Below are 22,276 nucleotides of genomic sequence, written 5' to 3'. Positions count from 1 at the left end.
GACTACGGCCTTAGCTCGATTAAACCGTACATGTAAACGTACTGACTGTCATACAAACAGAATCAGGAAGCTACAGGGATGTTGCATCATAGCAAAGATGACCTTGAAGCATTCAAGAGCTTCTCCCCAGTATTTGGAGGGTGGTTCTTCAGTGACTGTCAGTGCATCACTCAGTTACAGAGAGAGTTGTTCAGTGCACGTGTAAAATCAAAGCACAGCTAAGGCAGATAGAGTCAGATAGTTTTCAACATTACAAAATAGCTGTGATGAAGTTTTTTTTAAGATTAATTACCCTGGAATAGCTTTCTGCAGTTTCTTAATTAATCATTGTGTAACAATGTTTATTTGCAGAAATGTAATATGTGACACATAACTATGTTTGTATAAGTATATAATAGCCTGAGAGTAAGCCTTTTAATGTACTTTAGGTAAAGACCTTGTTCTATGGAGGCCACCATTTTGTGCCACCATGTTTCTACAGCAGCCTGAACAGATGTGCATTTCCCATTTTAAAGTGGAAGCTAGTTATGCAAACGAAGAAGAGCAACATCCTTTCTGGTCTGTGAAGGCCACCGTAGTTCTCTGATGCTCTTGGTAAAAGGGAGGGGTGAGCAGAAGGGTCCTCCTTTTACCATCTACAGTCTGGCCATTAGCTGTCAACAATTCTTACACACTGGACCTTTAATGCATGGTATAATTATAAAATGCATGATGGGGATGACACATTTGCCTTAAGGTTCAGTGCTATTACTAATTGAATTATTTATTGATAGTGCTCTTTCTCTCCAACATTTTGTCTGAGAGGACAGTATTTCCAGCAGTGCATTATTGAGTGATATATCAGCTATGCCTTCATGCATGTGTGGCTGCATTTCTAGGAAACTGGAGCTTTCTTTTCTTCCAATTTGAAAGAAAAGAAAGTAATTTTTCTCATTAATTTTGGGATATTTAAACAGAAGAAAACACCCTGGAAAATAGTTTTTGTATGTTTGTCAACAGTGAAGGTCATGTCAGGGTTACTTTAAAGTCATATGTCACACAGTCGCATCATCTAAGCATTTAACGATTAACGGTGACACAAAACGAGTTCTCGCACGAGTCGCGTCCGCCTGGCTTGGCTTTGTCTTTACCGTGGCTCTGCGAAGATGAGCGGTGAAGGTGGGCGATTGCAGGGAGGGCAGGAAGTGGAGAGCGTGCTATACAGTAGTACCTTCAGCTGTTTATAGGAGAGGAGAGGCCAGTCTCCTGTGTGGTTGCAGTGATAATGTGTAAGTGGATCCGTGGCCTGTAAGGCAGCAACAAGCCTAGTCAGCAGGACTCTCCGTGGAAGCTTGGATGAAACTATCAAGTGTTATGTGCCTTTTGTGATCTATTGATCCACAACCCTAGTTCAGTGGTGGCCACAGAAACGGTTGCAGTCTTTGTGTTATCCTTCCCCACTTTGCTTATTTTCCAATGCACAGCTCCTTTCTCCCTCCTTTGCCCCTGTAGCGTCTCACTTTGAAGATTGAAGGAAAAGTAGCTGCAGAGCTGTTCATCATAGTCTCTTCAGTCGCACTCCACCCACACCCGCAGCACAAATGTTTGTCTGCACACTACTTTGTGACAAAGGGTCATTCTAAAGTCATGTTTTTGGATGGATCCTGCGTAGTGTCATGAGAAGAGTTTAAGTACTGTGGACAAGAGCTGTCCGTACCTCTTAGGATTTTGAAGTGAAAAAAAAAGCTGTGGTTCTGCCTCTGAAGGCAATTTTGTGAAGTAGTTTTATTACAAAAAAGTGGAAGATGACCTTGCATCGCCAAAACAAAATCTCCATTTCCATAGAATCGCCACAGAATAATGCAACAAGCTATTTTGTATGAAAAAGTTATTCAAGAGATTAATAGACCAACAATTTAGGCTGTGTAAATTTTACATTCAATTAAGATAATAATAAGACATATTTTTCATCCGAGCATAAACAAGATATGAAATATTTTATTTTTTTATTTTCTTTAACTCATTCAATTATCATTTCATGCATACGATATCTTCAATAACTCCAGTAAAAATGCTACTTCATCTGCAGCTATTTATTTAATTTCAATTTAATTCCAACAATGAGGTCTTGTACGTCTTATAAACATACATTTGTATGTTCTAGCTGATCTAAAGTCCAGGATTTTCTTTAAAAATAGCAGCAATGTGTATTGTTTTTAGGGCAATGTTGCCTTTATTTGATAGGACAGACTCAGGGAGAGAGAGACAGAGAGATGTAGACACACAGCAAAGGGCAAATGTTCGATTTGATAATTGAAATGTCGCTTCTGGCTTTTCTGAGGAGAGCTGCAATAATTCATTGATAAATAATTGATTTAATGAATTAATTATCAACTATTTGATAAGCAATCATTCATTTTCATTTTCTGCTGCTTAATCCTCTCGTGGGGGAGTCACCCCTATGACTCTGACGTAGGGGTGAAAGGCGGGCTCCACCCTGGACAGTCTCCAGTCCATCGCAGGGCCAACATGCAGACACGAACAACCATTCACTCTCCCATTCACACAGACGGTCAATTTAGAGTGTCCAGTTAAACTAATCTGCATGTTTTTGGACTGTGGGAGGAAGCCGGAGTACTCAAAGTAAACAGTGACTGGTGACCGTCTTGCTGTGAGGCAACAATGCCAGCCACTGCATCACTGTGGATCCTGATAACAATCAATAAAATATAAATGAAGGCAAGACCTGTCATTTCAACCTCGTAGATGTGAATTTCTTTGCACCTTTTTGACTTGATTTGTAGATAAAACAAGACATTTGAAGACACCATTTTGAGGTTTGGGAAACAGCTATTGACATTTTTTTCAAAAAATATCAATAGCAACAACGTAATTGACAGATGAACTAATAATAGAAATGATCATTAGTTGCAGCCCTATACGTCTGTGACGCCACATGCTATACGTTGTCATGGCATTTCGAAATGGTTGGAAGGAACACGGAGCTTTAAACTGCCAGCTATGGCTTATCTAACTCTGAGGCTCCTGCTTCCCCTGTTTCTGCTTGTACAGCCTCTTCATTCTGCTTCAAGATGTGCTGACTTAATCATATACTGTATGCCCATGTGTTCTCTCAGTTCAATAAGAGTTACAGCCTAAGACCTCATCTTTCCCTGTCCCCCGTACCGTAATTCGTATCAGTCATTTTCCTAATCCACTTATGTCTTTGCCCTTTATCACACCTGAGGAAGTACCTCCAAGTATATTCATTCCTCCCACGCTTTTTGTGTCCTCACCTTTCCAGGCTGCGTGTCTCCTCTACTCGACCGACAGTCATCCTATCGCTCACCATTGCACTGTATGTCAATGAGTGTGTCTAAGTGTGCGTGTGCGTGCGTGCGTGTGTGTGTGTGTGTGTGTGTGTGTGTGTGTGTGTGTTACCATCAGCTGCAGGAAACCTGATCACAGCACTCATGCATCAAAGAGGGAGGAAGAGGGGGCAGTGGTGAGAAGGAGAAATGCAGCGTTGCAGTTCTTGTTTTCCCCTGTGATGGGGAGAGGACTGCCTGGGCTTTTCAAATGTCTGATGTGATTAGGAAACGTTCAAGGTGCTGTAGTCACACAGGAAGAGTGGGACAGAGAGGGTGGAGGACATACGAGTGTTTTAGCTGGCATTTGTACATGTGCGTGCGTGTGTGTGTGTGTGTGTGCGCACACACTTCTGGGGGTTTCATTGATGCAGAGGCTTCAGTGTTTTTCCTCACTGTGGCAGTGTGGACCAGGCTTTTCTTTCTAGGCTTCGTCTGCGTGGCGGCAGCTAAATCTTGGTCTCTGGATGAAGCGTGGTGCAAAGCATTACGTTATGCTGCTATCCTATAGCTCTGTCTCTCCGTGCGAGTCTCTGACCATTATTCTGCTTTTACCTCTCTGGCTTCCGCTGCCTCCTCTTTGGCTTTCTTTCTTTTCTTTTTTTTTGTGTAGTAAATTAGAGCGAGGGCCAGGCTTTAGTGCACTGTCTGAGTCGTCAGTCTCTGATGACACAGCATCCTCCTGTACTGGTCTGAATGAGGAAAGGAAGGGATGGAGTCGGGGAGTGAGTGTGCTTTCATTGCTGGCCAGGTTGGTGTAATGAAGGAGGGAGGGGTAAGGGTGGGAATGTGGGAGTTTTGCAGCACAATATACAGGTAGAAAAACATGGGGTGATTCATTTTTTTGCTCATTTTATATGATTTTGGCAGGGAATGTATATCAGTGTTTCAGTTCCAGGCTATAAGACTAATCAGATATTAAACCAGACCCTACTCCTCCTATTAATACTATGTCTACTACTGAGATCCGTGTTGTTTTGTTGGACATAAACAATGTGGAAGGTGATATTTTTCGATTCTCTGTAAATCTAATCCAAATGCACTTAGACTAAACCTGGCAGTCTTTAAAGGGAACTAAAAGCTTCAGCCTTGTGTGTGGCAAAGACACGTTTAAATCCACAAAGATGGTTTGAACTCCTGAGGTATGTTGTATGTATGCATCAAACAATCTATTATTGCACATCACACTGAATCCACCAACTGCTTTAATCGTCGTCTTTGTAACATCCTAAAAGGCCTATGTGTTAGAAAGACCAAATGTTTGTGAGGTGACGGATCAGACAGTGTGAGGTCGGGGTCCTGGGCTGATACTGTGAAAACACACTGTTGTTTCCCTGCTCAGATCTCACTCATCATCTCATTCTCAGTTTCTCTCTCTGCTGCATGCCGACCCACTCCTCCCATCCATCTCAGGTTTGGCTCTCTCCCCTCTGCAGCTCTCTGGCTTTCTGTTCTGCATCACTCCCCCTCCACCTCCTCATCCCTCTCTCTCTGTATGTCTTCCTCCCTCACTCCCTTTGCTGCTGTCCCATTCCTCTGCAAGCTCCTCTTAATATCCCTGCTACACACAAACACAGAGGTACGCACAGCTTTTTAAGGACGAAAGCCTCATCTCTCACCTTAACCATAACCAGTTAATGCCTAACTACAATCAAAATCTTAGCCCTGAACTTCTTTAGATATTAGGTTTTGTCTCATTGGGACTGGGTTTTGGTCTCCATGACGACTACTGGTCAGTGTTTATGCCAGAAATAAAAGTAACAAATACAAGTACACACGCACACACACACGCACTGTCCTTGGAGCTGCATTCTGTTTCCAGATTTCTTGCATATGTGCCATTTTCTTTAAAGCTCTGTGGAGAATTGTGAGCATTTCTCCTGCAACTCCTTTGCAGCACACAGGGCTCGAGTCTTACTCTGCTGATTTGTGTTGTTGTCGAGATATCTGTTGCCAGCTGTGTGCTTTTCTATGAACGACTTGAACGACCATTCTTTAAGTGACATACATGGTGCGTTTTGTGTGTGTGACATTTGCGTGCGTTTGTGTAGCATGGGCGAGCTTCAGATTTTAATTTATTCTCTGTCTATGTAGTTTTCTTTTTTGGGAAGTCAAAGTAACTGGGAAATGGGAGCTTATCAGTGTTAGAACGAACCAAAAACAGTATAGTGTTAGAATTGTTTTTTTTACAGTGGTTTTATTTGTGCTCTGTGTCTGAACAGCTCACATAGATTTTATAGATAGTTTATAATAAATTGTAAGAAATATATCAACTGCAGGCCTTCATTACTCCCACACACTGTACCTTCCTTCTTCCTGTTCCTCTTACATTCAACGATCCACTTTAGTCACGTCAATGTTTACATGTTAATTCATTTATGAGTCAAATAATTCACTTTATTTGAATTCCAATAGCTCATATCAATTCTGCAGCATTTAAAGCATTCCTGCATTCAGTATTTTATAAGCTTAATTCATTGACCAATTATCGATCACCGCGTCAGACGATCAATTAAGGAAATTGCCTGACATTTGCATCCCCTTGTTGTAATTATGCCAAGTTGCCAAGTTCACGTCAACAAGTTTTAGATCTCAGTTCATTGACTAAGTGAAGCCTCTTTGTAGTTTAATGTGAATCTTCCATTTGAGATGAGGATGGTGGTGATGATGGCGGTGATGACATTGAAACTGAGACTCCGTAAGAACAAAAGATCTATAGTAAAGTCATTCTGATAACCCTAACCCAGTTCCACATCCTGGGCAGATATCAGTTACATGTCATACGTCCACACCACACACTTATGAATTAGAGCTCTGTGAACTCTAATGCATAAAAACTGGGAAGCGCTCGGTCGCAGTGAACATGAAGTATCCCAGTCGTCTGTTTGTTTGTAACTAATACTCATACGTCTCACTCTGACCTCCATGTTGTTTTCAGCCAAAACTGGGCACAAACAACCACAACACCTAGGTTTGCACAAAGGAACACTCTGCTGCTGCTGATGCTGCTGCTGATGCTGCTGCTGCTGCCGCCGCTGCTACTGCTGCTGCTGCCTCACCCCAGTGCCCAGCCCCACTTGGCCCAGTGCTGTTTATGGGTGGGGAGTGGTTGTTGAGAGCCTAGAGTCAGCAGATCTGCCCCTGATCGATGACAGCATTTGCGGTTCTCTTCCAGTAAGAGCTTTAAACTTGGGGAGAAGAAAGGCATTTGGCCATGGAGAGGAGAGAGCTTCCCATGTGCCTGTCTGCTGCTTCTGAGGCAGCTCTCAAAGCTGCCACTGTGATGAAAAGCTCGCCAGAAGTCAGGCTCAGTCTGATGCAACCAGAGCAGAGATGTTAACTGTACTCTTGGTTATTGGGTAACTGGCCGCAGAGCGAGTGATGTCAGAGTTGTGCTGTCCTTGCTACCATGACTGTGCCCTTTTCTATACCTTTTTCCTTTTTCTTTTTTCACTGCACTGTTTGTATCCTGTGTCCTAATGTAAGGCCATGACAACATGACAACATGATATAGTTTACCTGCTGCTATCTCTGCATGTGAGGGTGAACACTGCAACATGTGACAACACTGCGAGGACTCAAAATAAAACGCCAGCATCACCTCAGTACAAACCAGTGCAGTAATGCGTAAGAGGTGAGCTCAAGACTCAGCTTATTACATTCGAGTTACAGGCGTTTGTTCCTTTAGTTTAAGGAAGTCAGCACAAAGGTTTGCAGACCTCACTAAACCTGGTGTTTCATAATAGTTCATTCTGCAAATGATCTAACTGGCTTTTCTCTCTCTCTCTCTGTGTGTGTGTGTGTGTGTGTGTGTCTCTGTGTCTCTCTCTCCACAGACATTTATAGTCCTAAACAAAGGGAAAACACTCTTCCGCTTCAGTGCCACGCCCTCCTTGTACATCATAAGCCCTTTTAATATATTTAGGCGAATAGCTATTAAGATTTTGATACATTCATATCCTTTCAAGTGATTCATTGTCTGTTTTACCCCTGAAAATGGCTTGTTTCTTTTCCCTGCTGTGCTATGTTCAGTCGATTGTAAGTGGAACTAACTATCTGTTCTTCCTTAAAGCTGCAGTGCATAACTTCTAGTGATTTTTTTTGGTTTGTTTTGGACGTTATTATTCTACCTGTTTGCGCGGCCATTGCGCTTTACTAGCGCACCGCTGCTGTTGCCGCCAACCGTTTTGACAAAAAAACAAATGACTACCTGACTGAGAAACATTGAATGATTGGAATGTAACGTGAAGGTTTACACGCTGCAGTTTTAAGCGTCTGTATTCAAAGGTTGTGTTGAAAACAATGTTCAATGTCCAACTTTCCTTAACTCGCTCTCTCACGTTATTCAGCATGATCATCATGTGTACGATTTTGACCAACTGTATATTCATGACATTTAGTGACCCCCCAGAGTGGTCTAAACAAGTAGAGTGAGTATACACACATACATGCATTTTTTTAATCTGTTTAACGTATCCATCACCACTTTACTGTGTTTTCCTTCTCCTTTTTTTACCCAAGGTATACCTTCACCGGTATCTATACATTTGAGTCGCTCACAAAAATTGTTGCCCGAGGCTTCTGTATAGATGGGTTCACCTTTCTCCGAGACCCATGGAACTGGCTGGATTTCATGGTCATCTCAATGGCGTAAGTATTGAAAAGTCGTTCGCTATGCACAGATGTAAAGGTTACATAAAACAGGTCTTATGTAAAAGGGCACTGCAAAAGTAGCGCAGAACCAAAAAGGATTCAGACTATGACTAATAAATTGTATCATTCCATTACATCACTGACTTCTCTGTGGACATGGATCTGCTGGTTCTAAAGACCAGGCTGAGTCATGCGTATGTGATTGACATGCTTTCGGACACAGAGTTGGTTATTAAAACGATAGTTCACCCAAATAGAAAAGAAAATGAACTCATTATCTACTCTACAATCCAGGCTAGTCCAGAAATACTTTTGACGTTTCAGGGTTGCGGCCAATTTCAATTTATAATTGAATGAAATTGTGTCTACTGAAACAGCAGGGAAGAAAAGAACAGTAATTGCCTCTCGATAGCTGCAAGGCTCTGCTAACATGCAACCTGAAATTCCAATACAAGCAAAAGAGAGATCTGCCTGCATTTTAGATTGAACAAAAAGTCCAACAGCTCTCTCTCCTTTGTGTGTATTTCAAGATCCAGTTGCACGTATCATGAGTTCTCACTGATCTTGTCTTCCTGCAGGAGTGCTTGTGTGTGAACATGGCTGTTACCTAAGAAGCTCAAGTGGATGTTTAGTCTGAAATCATAGTGTAAATGTGTCAACTTTGAACATCGGGGCTTCCTGACTCTTGTACGACATCACGGGAGGAGCATAGAGGCTTTTATGCTTTTATTTTCCTTATTATTGTTTTGTTTTCCTTACATTTGAACAAGTGGTCACCATTTACTTCACTTGTATTGGATTTGGCTACAACACTCAAACTCACAAAAGGGTTTTGACTCAGAAATTCCACCCACCTCTCCACTGGCATAGTAGTGAGAAAGGTAAGGTAAGGTAAGGTAACATTTTAATGGCAGTTTCCAGTAGCAACTACAATGTTACAAGTCAACACAGATAGACAGATGCACACAAATGAGTGCATAATGAGTACATTTTCAATGTTTTGGGGAATTATTCCTTTAATCCTCGAACCTTTGAAGTCATTTTTTTTAAATGTCACGCAGACCAAATTGTCTGTACATTACCTTCAGTCCACACCTAATCCACCATCCCACCTTGAAACTGATCATTAATACAGTTTGTCATGTGACTATTCTCTCTGTCCTCTGTTGGAGATGGCTGCTGAGTAACTGTATCTGATCCACCTTGCAGGTATATAACAGAGTTTGTAAACCTAGGCAATGTGTCAGCTCTGCGTACGTTCAGGGTTCTGAGGGCTTTGAAAACAATTTCAGTTATCCCAGGTAAGACAGTCCAGGTGTTTGTGTTTTGCGGGTGGGCGAGTCACGGGGGTTGATGTTAGGTGTGGTTTTGTTTCAGTCCTTCTCCTCTCCTCTTCCTCCTTCGCTCCCTTCCCACTGGTCGGGCAGGCACTCTTTCTCTCACCGTGGTGTCCCCTCCTGGTCTTCGATGGTGGTCCTGGTGTCATGCCCTTGCGCGTACATGCGTGCGTGTGTATGTCGTTATTGTGTGTGTTGTGTGTCATGGGGTTCTGTATTGTGTGTCATCCTACCTTGTTACAGATATATAACAGAATTTGTGGACCTTGGGAATGTCTCGGCGCTGAGAACGTTCAGGGTTCTCCGAGCTTTGAAAACTATTTCTGTCATTCCAGGTGAGACTCCCATTTAAACACAAAGGCTGAGCTTACTTTATCTATTAGCCAGCTTTATTTCTCTTTCTTTGATATTGTTTTTCCCAAAAAAGAAAAAAAAAAAAAAAATGGAGCGATGTTTTTAGAGATTTTCATTTAAGTATTTTTGTTTGACTTTTTTATGGTAATCAAAAATGGTAGTCATACATTTTTGATAGGCTTAGCAGTCTACAGGTAACTATCCTTTTGAACATTTCTGCCAAAAATCTACCTTGAATACATTTATTAATAAAGGGCAAGACATTACTTAGTATTTTAGTACTGAATTTTTAAGATTATTTTGAATTAACTTATTAGAGAAATCTTAAAAATTGTCACCTCTTTGCACATCTGCATTCCTTTCACTTTTATTTCATACAATATTCAAAATTTCAGTCTATGACACTATTTCCTAGGACTTTTCCATTCCCTAAGACTGCCAAGCCTAATATGACAGCACACTGACGCTGCATGAAGCTTTGAGACACACATGCTTTTACAAGTTTGGCTTTAAGGGGCTTTTCTCCTGGATTGTATTCTTTAAATTTTAAAGATTATATGATTCAGATTTTTTTTCATATCTTGTTTTTTTCTTATTATTTTGTGCATCCTGCAAGCGTAAGGGAAACATAAATAAAAGATGTCACATACAAGCTCAATTCTGCACAGTCTAGTTTAGTTTTAAATGATTTGCACAGTAAAATAAGCGGAGGTGGAAAGAGAATATTCTACTCAGGTAAAAGTAATATTACAATGATGACATTTTACAAAAGTACATGTAAAATTAATGGTCTAAAAGTCCAATTATGTAAAAAAAAATTTATTAACCTTTTTTTAGCACTTTCACAAATAAAATTGAGAACATTTGACAATTGAAGCCCAGCTTTAACTTTTCTCTATGTGACGACACAGAATAGGTTTTTTTCACTGATGACTGGACAAATGTGGTAAAATCATCACTTCCAGGGAAGCTCAGCTTCTCTCAGAGTCAGTGGAGCTGTGGGCGGGTGTGGACGCTCGGCTTCTCCATGGTGATTGGAGGAACTGTCTGAAAGTTGGAACCAGTTTTTGATTGACAGCTTTGCAGAAACATACATGACAGCGGAGCCTTTTCTGCCTCAGTCCTGGGTGGATTTTGTGAGGGAAATCTGTCGATAAATAGCTGATCGTTTGAGTTGTTTGCTCACCGATATGGACCATTTTCCTTTGTACATTTACACTTACAATAAAAACACTATTATAGTAATTATCGCATTTCCTTGTTCTAGTTGGTTATTTGCAGAATTTATGTATAAATAACTGGGCCTGAAATGAGCTTCCCCTGTTCGAAAGACCAGCAACTGCCACTGCTGTGTGTGATGTTCATCTCAAGTGTGTCTCAGCCACACAGCTCTTTATGGGATTAGAATTCTCTTCTATTTTAAAAACTACTTAAAACAAGTGAGTAAGTCCACAAAATTTCTCATTTATCCATTATTTTCCACCTCTGAAAATAGGTTTACTTATGCACTAGCCTAAAAATGATTGGAGACAAATATACGTCACAGAAACAGTTATTTAGACATTTTTAAGTCACTGTATGTCAACACACACGTGTACAACACACTGAGTGAAGTGCAGTACTCACCCTCCATCATGTAGTCCTCAGTCGTGCTTTGGGCCAAACTGGCCCGAAGTTTCGCCCCACACTGTGAAAGAGTGAGAGAACGTGGTTCCTGGAATGGGAATGAAGCTTCATGTTATAGTTACGTCACCATCATGGTTTACAGATGAGTAATGCTGACACAGAGTCAATTCCTTCAGCCTTGGCGTTTAAATGACCTGCATGCCACCTCTCATTTCCCCCCTTCAAACCTACTGCTCTTCCTCACTTGTCCTCTCTCTCTCTCTCTCTCCTCGCCACGTCCCCCTCTCCTGACTGAGCCTAGTCATGGCTGCTTGCTATTTGTGAGACCTGCTGTGTTCATTCGGTGTTGGATGCAGTGTAATTCAAAACTGTGGTTAAGTTGGGGACGTTTCCACAGATGAACAATAAAAGTGGAAGGAAATCATAATTTCTCCTCTCCAGATGGATCCTTATTGGTCCAGCTGGAATTTTATTCTCTTATTATTATAAAATAAATAAATGAAAAACTCACTCTTTACATGGAACAGTTAGTGAATCATATGCAAATAAAAGAGTGTCTTTCTCTTGGAAATGTCCCACACGTAGCCACAGTGTGTGTTGTTGTGTTTGTTGTGGTTATGAAAAAAATAATAATGTGACCTCTTTTTCTATTGTTAACCTTGAATCAAGGAAATATCTTACTTACAGTACAGTAGTACAGTAGTAAAGTTTAGTGCAAAATATTATAGGCTTTTGCGGTGGAGTACATTTTCACAAATAAATACAGCTGACACTGTTAAATAAAGATGGACAACACATCTCCACTTCCTCCCCCTGCACACAAATTAAACTATCTGTTTGTAAGAATTACGTTATATGTTATAAAAATGACCATGATGTGCTAACAGAGATTTAGTAAACATGCTAAATTCAAAAATTGGTTGAACAATGGTTCAACCAATATATTCACAATTTGGTGGGCTGCATGAAATTAATAGAGGGGGCTGAAAATGACCCGCAGGCCTCCAGTTTGGCACCTCTGCTCTCATGGCTGTTGTTTTACTTAGCTTACTTAAAGCCCCTTTAAGCCAAAACATCTCAGATACTGCAGTTTTGTGCTGGTGATGTGATTAAGACAATGTATTATATCAAATTACCAATAAAAACCAGATTTACTTGAACACTTGTGAACCCTTACAGAGCGCCGACACCTCATGAATCTTGATATACGGTATATGTTTTTGAGCCTTACAAAAACTTAGATGACAGTATGACTCTAACGGTTTTGTTCTGGACTCATGACAACAACGTTTAAAGGTTATTATTTATTTTAAAAAGAGTCATAGAATATAACAGTGGCCTGGCAACAAATCAAAACAACTGTCATCAGATTTAGATCAATTTCTCATTTGAACTCCGCCCACTTCAAGTCAAGAAACATGCAGAAATAAGTTTTTGTTCATTTATCGTAGGATTCTGGAACTGTAATTTTCTTTTAAAGGAACATGTCATAGGCCGCTTAGCATGGACAGGAGATATTAAGCCCCCAACGCAATATACACACACACACACACACACACACACACACACACACAAGCGTTAACACACACATGCAGACCTGAACACAGGTCTGTATATAGCATGCTATATACAGTATACACATTATTTGTATTTAGATATCCGCAGATCCCAGCCCCAAATATCACAACATCCCCAGCTATTGTCTTTCCACTGTAGGTCTATTGTTTCTGTGCAGCAAGTACCCAATGCTACCGAAACCTTAAAAAATTGATTTAAACTTACATTCAAAAAAAAGTACAAAAAGGTTTTAAAAAAATTGTTTTAAATGCGGTGTTCCTTTTTTATGACAAAATGGAGGCCCATGAGTGTTGTCTGCTGTTGAAATTAAAGTCACACAATGGATCCCTATATGTGAGATATGTAAAACTGTGGCCACTAGAGTTTAAATGAGGTACTGCAATCAGCTCCTGTGGGTTGCCAGATAGTTTGAGGATAAAATCCTCCTGCCCCCAAACCTAAACATGGGATCTACAAGGATCTATAAATGTGGTCCCTTTTCACAACATAAACATAACAGAATTTACTGTCTGTAAATTAAATTTCAAATAGTGAATATATTGGCTGAAACCTGTATTTCAATTGAACACGTTTCTCTAAACTATGAGGACTATGTCTATGGTCACTTTTATAACAAACAAACCCAGAGTCGCATATCAGCTGATAAATGGACAGCATTATCTGATAAATGAATAGAACAAAACTTGAAATATCCTACATCTCTAATACTGATGTAGTGCAGGAACGATGATCAAGTCAGTTCCTGACATTAACCTTGAGCAGCATCAGGTGCAGATGCCTGTGAAATACATGATTCTGCAGCCTGCACAGAACCAGGTTACATCTAGGATTGGATATGCAGTACATTACCAAACCAAACCTTCTGACCTAGTTAGTCAACTCTGAAATGTTTGTTTAGCTTTTTGACCCCAACAGTTGCAACTCTTTTATTTGTCCATCTGTCTGTTTGTGTGTCTGTGGATGTGTGTGTGCGTGTGTGTGTGCGCGCATGCATTTGAATGGGTATGCTGCTGTGTGTGTGTTGTTTGTGAGTTTGCCTGTTTTCATGTATGGGTATTTGTGCACATTTGTGTGTGTGTGTGTGTGTGTGCGTGTGTGTGTGCGCGCACATGTCTGTTGTATGTTAACCGACAGGCCTGAAGACCATTGTGGGCGCTCTGATCCAGTCCGTGAAGAAGCTGTCGGATGTGATGATCCTGACTGTCTTCTGTCTCAGCGTCTTTGCTCTGATTGGGCTGCAGCTCTTCATGGGAAACCTGCGGCATAAATGCGTATACTGGCCAATCAACGAGACTGCGTATTACCTGGCAAATGGACAGAAAACCTTTCACTACGACGAATATATGATGAATGAAAGTGAGTGATTACCTTGATAATCTAGCTGCACTTCAATAGATAAATAGGAGATATGCAGTGTGTTGGCATCCTGGTAATTTGTTTCTCTTCGTGTTACTTTTGTTCTGACGTAAAACAAAAGAGACATAAGCATTGTATAATGAAGGTGCCTGGCGGCTAATGCAAGTGTCTGTTCTCTGTTTTTTTTTCCCCACAGGTAATTTCTACTTCCTCCCTGATCAGCTTGATGCTCTACTATGTGGAAATAGTTCTGACTCAGGGTAAGTTAGCGTTTCTCTACTTATTCATGCAGGTGTCTTTGTCCGTAAGTAACCAGGGCACCTTTCACTATCTGACTATTTTGCCCAAATGACCCTGCCATAATTAAACTAATGAAAAATTAAAATGCACTCATTATTTACTCACCACTGCCAATGCCAATGAGGGGTGGGTGAAGTTCTTGAGTCCACAAAACACTTTTGTAGTTTCAGGATTGCATTCAAATCCAATACAATTCAAGGGACTGGAGAGCACTTCTCCAAACATTAAATAAAAAAAGCCTCCAAACTGCTTGTGTGGTGTCATCCACAAAATGTCATTGACACAAAATGGCACCCTAGCTTTGTAAAATCCAGATGGCTGTTTACATGCAATCGGTTCCTGCAATACACACAACTATGCAAACAAGGCTCCTAAGTAAGAGGCTACAGTGACAGTTAACGCTAAAAAGGGTGGTAATGGTGGTAATGATGCCATTTTGAGTCAAATCTGAATGATAGGGCTTGCACACTTGGATAACACCACATGAACAGTATGGAAGGTCACTGTGTCATTCAATCCAACTGTATTGGATTTGGCTGGAATCCTAAAACATCCAAAGGTGGTCTGTGGACCTTTTGGTCCTCTGACACCCTCTCTTCAGCCTCAGTATTATTCTTGGTCTTTCTTGTACAGTCCTGTGTCTCTGCACCTGCTTTTTTGAAGCTCTTACCACCCACTGCTGCAAAATATAATCATGGAGACTGCATCATTTAGAAGTTGATGTTTGAGGTTTTTTTTTTAGGAGAGTCTCCACCAGGAAAATGTCTTGCTTTCATCAATTAGGAAAGAGAGATGTCCAGAATGACTTCATGGCCTTCTTTGGATTCAAGACACCCTCTGCAATTCTCCATCATGTCTGCTGCCCTCTCGCTCCACCAGATCATCTCAAGGACCATTTGTAGGGGACACCTGTTCCCCCTCCACTGGGGGCCCAGGTGGTTCTTGCATCCTGTTGGATCATCTAGTTCTCCTTCAAGAGATGTCCTTCCTTTGATACTTTGGCCTCTACGTTAGCTGCCGAATTGTCTTTCACCAGTTGTCCGTTGGTGTCTTCTTCCACTGCTTTATAAAACCTCAGTGGTAATTCTGATGCTGATGTTTGGCATTTCCTGGTGCTTCTGATCTACATTAGCCTTGACTCAAATGTTCCGTCCATGGTGGAGGTTCTGGACAAGAAGGGGACTCGATTCCTTTTTCCACCCCCTCAGGCCCCTCAAGCATCCCATTTTGGCCTGGTCGATGGTCACCTTTTGTCATTATTGGTGCACCAAGCATTTTTCTTTTAGCTAACATTATAACATAACCAGTATGAGTACATTAACTGGGCTGTATTTACTTTACCAAGACTACGTTTGCACCTGCATACACCTGCAGTGAAAGCAGTCGGGCATCTATTTATAATTCATGAGCTTTACTTTCTTGCTTTCGAAAAGGTCATGAAATATTAAGGTGACTCTTATCAATATCCTACTCCTGATACTGTACATGTACTGTGAGCATGCACGCACACGCACACACACACTGAAGAGTAGTGTTCTCTAGTTCTCTAGTTCTGACTGCCTTTTGTCATGATTGTGTATTATTTCCAGAAACTGCCCAGAGGGATATACATGTATCAAAGCTGGAAGGAACCCAAACTACGGATACACCAGCTTTGACAGCTTTGGATGGGCTTTTCTCACCCTTTTCCGCCTCATGACCCAAGACTTCTGGGAAAATCTCTACATGCTGGTAACAGTTTTTTACCCAAATGTTCCTCCTGGATAGTCTCAAATTGACACAACTGAGCACAACTGTAGTTGCTGAAGTTACGGTGATATGTGCAACGCTCTCTTAGCACTACCAATTATTTTTCTCCTCACTTCATTATAAAAAAATGTAAACACTGTGATATTAATACCGAATGAATTAGAAAAAGTGCCGCCCAGCATCTAGCCTCTGGATAGAAGTAAAGCAAGCACAGCTAATCTGTAGCCATAAGTGTGTGAGACGAGGCACATTTGTCTTTCACAAATGTAGCAAAAATTGTGCAGAAGTCACAAAAATAGAGCGTTTTTCTTTTCGTTTTGTTCATAAAAACAAGCTCAGTGAACTTTGAACTGTAACGTATTTCCAAACTTAACTAATTCAATGCGATTTGTATTATTTGTACTTTTTGCTCAGGTGTTTATATAGTTTGTGGCCAGATTGTCTAGGTTGCGCTGAAAAAAAGGATATGAGCCACTCTGTATTGCACATTCTTGTAGCCTCTGTATATACTGTACATTTAAACATAGTAATGGAAAAAAGAATTAATGTAAGTAAATGTCATGTCCTCTGAAGTCATGGAAACCTGACTGTGTGTGTGTGTGTGTCACCTCGTTTTCCTTTACCACCTTTTCTGGTATAAGCACAGACCACACCTAATGCCCTTGTAAGTGCCCGTGTAAGTGAGGGTTAAGGATAAAGTGTGATTTATAGTCTCATTCGGTTACAGTTAGGATAATGTTTTGGTTCACAGTGCAAACATATCAATATGTTTGTTTAAAACAAAATTTTCTATGTCAGACTCTGCGAGCTGCTGGAAAGACCTACATGATCTTCTTCGTGCTCGTCATCTTTGTGGGCTCCTTCTACCTGGTGAATCTCATCTTGGCTGTGGTGGCTATGGCTTATGAGGAGCAGAACCAGGCCACGATTGAGGAGGCGGAGCAGAAAGAGGCCGAATTCAAGGCCATGCTGGAGCAGCTGAGAAAGCAGCAGGAGGAGACTCAGGTTGGGTCTCATCTCAAACACATACACATGTGCCTATTTTTCTGAGTTTATGTTTGTCATGTGCATTTTTTCTTCTTCTCCGCAGGCTGCTGCCATGGCAACATCTGCAGGTACAGTGTCTGAGGCTGCGTTAGAGGATGAAGGAGGGGGCCACTTGTCCCGCAGCTCCTCTGAGGTCTCCAAGCTGAGCTCCAAGAGTGCAAAGGAACGCCGCAATCGCAAAAAGAAATGGCGTCAGAAAGAGCAAGAGAAGGAGAAGGGGGACAGTGAAAAGGTTGTAAAGTCTGACTCAGACGATGGAAGCAAGAAAAGCACCATTCGTTTCCCAGGAACCCGGCTTGGGAGGAAGACATCCATCATGAACCAGGTAAAATGAACAAAGAAAAACTAACTCCTTAAGGGTTGAGTTAGCATTTATGTTTACATCTGCACATGCCCTTCAGTAGTGATCAGTCTGAAATCATGAGGCGGCTTCCAAAATCATAAACATGCAGGCAAACCAGCTGTGGTAAATCAACTTGTCTTCAGAGGGAGGATCATCTTTATGCTCCTCTTGAGCCACAGCCATTTTGAGGCTCTCTCTGCTTCAGCTTTGTTACTAATGTACTTCCTGTATCTCTCTTCATGATAAGGCTGTTAGGTTTTAGGTATTTTAAGATTGGGTGGAGGCTTTTTTTGCATTTTGTATTTTTTTTTTTATTGTCGGCCGTGGTTAATTGAAATGTGTGTTAAAAAATTAAGCATGTCAGAGCCTATGTGTTTTTAATCTCAGTTATAGGTTGGGTTGCTGGGCTTTTATTAACCAGTACAGGCGGGTGCAGTATTGCATTAGACATTATGAAGGTTAACGGGTAGGTTTTGTTACGGAACTTCACGATTATGGGCGGGTGCAAGCTTTAAAAAATGGACCCGTGCAGGACTCTGGTGGAGGAGTCAAGTCTTTATATCACATGGTCAGAAAAGCATATGAAGTCTTGTTCTGTTTAGTCTTGTTGTTTTCACTTTGATGGCCAACTCTCCATCTCTGCACCTGTCTCCCTCTTCAGTCCCTACTGAGCATCCCTGGCTCGCCGTTTATGTCGCGCCACAACAGCCGCAGCAGCATCTTCAGCTTCAAAGGTCGCTCTAAAGACATGGGCTCAGAGAACGAGTTTGCCGACGACGAGCACAGCACGGTGGAGGAGAGCGAGGATCGGCGGGGCTCCCTGTTCATCCCTTACCGCCGCAACAGCTACAGTGGCTACAGCCAAGGCTCGTCGCGCATCCATCCACTTGCACCCCACGCTGGAGGGAAGAGGAACAGCACAGTGGACTGCAATGGTGTGGTGTCTCTCATCGGCCCTGGGCCCGGCAGACGGCTTCTGCCTGAGGTGAAAATAGATAAGGCAGCCACTGATGACAGTGTAAGGACGTCCATGGGACACCCATACAGTTTAGGCATGATGGTGGTGCCCCGGTCTCTGCAGCTTATCCTTCACAACCTCTTCCCCTTGTCTCTTGTTACTCTTTTCCCCAAACTCAGAAGCTCCATTTCCTACCCTGAATATCTAGGTTACTCTTAATATTATTGTTATTGTTCTGATTATTTTGTCGTACGCTGTCATTTACACTTCCACCTTGAATCCAATTCCCTTCCTCTGCTGCTCCTGTTGTAACAGCTCGAGAAGGCACTAACCAGCTGAAATACTCTTCACAAGCTCCCTGCTCACGCATTGATTAATCACTAATACTAATAATAATAATACAATTTCATACCTACCTACCTTACAGTTCTGCCACTAAACAGACATCTATACTATTGTTATATATATGTATATATAAAACTTTTCATAACCTATTTATTTCTCTGTCCTTCGTGGGTTTCCATGCTCATCCACTTTCCTACCTCCTCTTTTATCTTTTCCCTTTCCTTCAAATCCCAGTTTATCTTCTACTCTTTAACCACTGGATGGTGCAACAACAAATCTAAAACCTTTTTTTTTTATTATTACTCCTCATTCTATCTAGCATGGTAGACCTGCTTTTATCTCTTGACCTTTCCTAAAATGTAGCATGATGTAGCAGCAAATGATGCCTTGACATTCCCTAGTTCCCTCTGTTCTTGATATGCATGCCATTGCATGCAATGGAGTGTCTATACTTGAGGGTTGTAGTTGTATAATACACAATTTGAAAAGTAAAAATGCTATAAATTCTCAAATAAAAGCCATGATATATTAATATTGAATAATATTAATATATTACACAGTAAATTCTTATCTTAAATTTTAGTTTTGAGTGAAGACTCCTCAGCGTCTCCTCGGTCACGTTAAATGAAGGCAACTATTTGAGAATTTTCAGTATAAGTTTGAAATGTGTTGTATAATATGTTGCAGTAATTCTGGGGAAGTACACAATGTATCACAGATTAGATAATCTGATATGAAGAACAAGTGTATTCTTCATATCAGTGTTCTCTAAGGAAACAGGGCATCATTTATTGTGTAGAAAGTTTGCCATGCCATGTGTTTGTTATGTGTGCGTTTACACGAGCACAGTCTCTAACGGACATCGTGTCTTTCTCCGAGTACAGACGACAGATGTGGAGATTAAGAAGAAACACTCTGGCTCTCTTATGGTTTCCGTGGATCAGCTCAACTCCTCCTTCAAAGGGAAGGACCGTGCCAACAGCCAGATGAGTGTTGTCACCAACACACTGCTTGAGGGTACAGACAGTCCACCCATTTTCCTCACCAAAATGGTTTAATCCAACTCGATTGAAATTTAGACCCACAATAGCCGAATAAATCTACATATTTCCAGTCTTTTACTTAAGAATAATTTAATAACACGTGCATATAATAAAGTTGATTCATTTATCAAATATAAGTCTCTACCTAAACACCATGAAAAGAACAACGTAAAGTGCCAACAATATAAAAGAATAACAGTGTTGGCTTCCCATATGTTGTCTTACACTTTCTTGTTTGGTCCGAAATGAAACAGGGCAATAATTTTGCTTTGGTGGTTATTGATTATTGATTTTCTCAGACTTTTTGTTTATATTCCTTCTTGGTCTGTGCCTGCAGAGTTGGAGGAGTCTCAGAGGAAGTGTCCTCCCTGCTGGTACAAGTTCGCCAACATCTTCCTCATCTGGGAATGCTTTCCCATGTGGCTGAAGATCAAGCACATCGTCTACTTGATCGTCATGGATCCGTTCGTTGACTTAGCCATTACTATCTGTATTGTCCTCAATACCCTCTTCATGGCCATGGAGCACTATCCCATGACTGAGCACTTTCAAGGTGTTCTGTCCGTTGGCAACCTGGTAAGAAACCACAGCTCCTCTGTCATCCTCTGTCCTGCGTCACTGCCATTTGTCTTTGTAATTTGAACGCCTTGAATTTCACTACAGAAGCATTGCAGGTTCAGTTTGCCCCACCTACACAACACCAATACATCAATGCATCAGTTGGTATGTGCACTTAAGAATACACACATGCATAGTGTATACAGGGCTCCGATGGGGTCTCATTAAAGATTTAGTTCCATTTTAATGCAGACAGGCAGCCTGCTCCCCAAACTCTCATCACCCCCACTCAGGTCACTCTCGTGCTTCCATTGCATCCTGCTTACCTCAACTCTCCTGAACCCACACACACACAATCATTATAGTAAAGCTTGTCGTCACTGATTTGTCTAGGACAGGTCTGGTGGAGTAATATGTACAGCAGGCATTGTGCGCTGCCACGTATCACTGAAGCACACTGGCCTGCTGTCTGAAGGCAGCACTTACTGGCACAGTATCTGAAAGAAGACAGGAAGTGAGATCACAGGCATTGGCATAAAGTCAGTGGTGAAACAGGAACTGAAGTCCGAGGCATTGGCGTGGCATAATGGGTGGTGCAGTATGAATCAGCACCACTGATTGGTCACTTGATTAGCAGTTAGGAGGACATTACAGGAAAGGCAGGGGGTACGACGACGCCATACACATTTTGAGCAGTGCCACTGCTCTATGACCTTGTCCCATCAGTGGAGCTTTCAGTCTCATCTTTCATTAGTTTTTGTTTCAATCACTGCTACATAAAACTAAATTCAATATAAGAAACCTCCGCTAATTGTTGTACATCTAATTAAATGTCATATGCCATGAAAATAACACAAAATGATCTGTTAGTGCCACTGTTGCTCCATAAAAAGCAACGTCCATGAGTTAATATGATGTTAAATTACATTTGATGTGGTGGAAAAAAGTTTAATGGGGAAAATATAAATAAATTGCATCAAATGAAATAGATTTTTTTTGTGGGTCCACAGGTTTTCACAGGTATCTTTGCTGGGGAGATGTTCGCAAAGCTAATTGCCATGGATCCATATTACTACTTTCAGGAAGGCTGGAACTGCTTTGACGGCTTCATCGTGACACTGAGTTTAGTTGAGCTGGGACTGGCTGATGTGGAAGGTCTGTCAGTGCTCAGGTCCTTCCGATTGGTAAGTGAAAGGAAAGGATAGAAAGAGGAATATTAGCATCCATTTACCTGCTTTAGCAGGAATGAGCAGGTCACATTATTGTGAGATGAAGACATCTGTGAAAGTTCTCAGTCGTCCAGGTCACAGTCTTCTTCTGTAGTCTGCTAACTACAGAGGAAACTTGTGAGGTAGCTTCGGAGGACCCAAAGAAAATAGTCTTTAATACAGTAAAAATGTAAAGAGTGACACATACGCTTAAAAAAACAACATGCAGAAAGAACTAAATACACTCGGGAGGCAAGGACAATCAAACACAGGTGAAACACATTAGGGCGGGGCAGATAATCCGGAAAGACAGGATAGGAAGCAAAGCTACACGCAAGGTACACAGGAAAGAAAAACTTCAAAATAAAACAGGAAGCAAAGAAAACCAGAAACATTGCTAAAGTCCAAACTGAATAAATGTTAATAGCCACTTCCACTTATGTCAATACATTTTGGTTCATGCGACGTTCTGTA

At 41.3% G+C, this 22,276-nt stretch overlaps 1 protein-coding gene across 4 annotated transcripts in view; it reads left to right on the top strand.

Annotated features, from left to right (window-relative positions):
• Window positions 1-22,276, top strand: part of scn8ab (sodium channel, voltage gated, type VIII, alpha subunit b) — a 49,777-nt gene that overhangs the window by 5,922 nt on the left and 21,579 nt on the right. The window contains exons 3-15 of one of the 4 annotated variants that reach the window (XM_044024782.1): window positions 7,184-7,302; window positions 7,688-7,777; window positions 7,869-7,997; window positions 9,581-9,672; window positions 14,030-14,251; window positions 14,448-14,511; window positions 16,141-16,282; window positions 17,099-17,305; window positions 17,391-17,672; window positions 18,352-18,708; window positions 19,878-20,010; window positions 20,374-20,612; window positions 21,605-21,778. In XM_044024782.1, the coding sequence (XP_043880717.1) occupies window positions 7,184-7,302; window positions 7,688-7,777; window positions 7,869-7,997; window positions 9,581-9,672; window positions 14,030-14,251; window positions 14,448-14,511; window positions 16,141-16,282; window positions 17,099-17,305; window positions 17,391-17,672; window positions 18,352-18,708; window positions 19,878-20,010; window positions 20,374-20,612; window positions 21,605-21,778 (2,250 nt within the window). Of the gene's footprint in view, window positions 1-7,183; window positions 7,303-7,687; window positions 7,778-7,868; window positions 7,998-9,209; window positions 9,302-9,427; window positions 9,673-14,029; window positions 14,252-14,447; window positions 14,512-16,140; window positions 16,283-17,098; window positions 17,306-17,390; window positions 17,673-18,351; window positions 18,709-19,877; window positions 20,011-20,373; window positions 20,613-21,604; window positions 21,779-22,276 lie in introns of those variants that run through there. The other 3 variants (XM_044024783.1, XM_044024786.1, XM_044024784.1) reach the window with 3 other exon arrangements.

This window comes from Solea senegalensis, linkage group LG4, assembly GCF_019176455.1.
Source record: "Solea senegalensis isolate Sse05_10M linkage group LG4, IFAPA_SoseM_1, whole genome shotgun sequence".
Classification (NCBI taxonomy): Eukaryota; Metazoa; Chordata; class Actinopteri; order Pleuronectiformes; family Soleidae; genus Solea; species Solea senegalensis.
The sequence above is the reverse complement of the archived record's forward strand: the minus strand, read 5'-3'. Positions and strand labels throughout refer to the sequence as shown.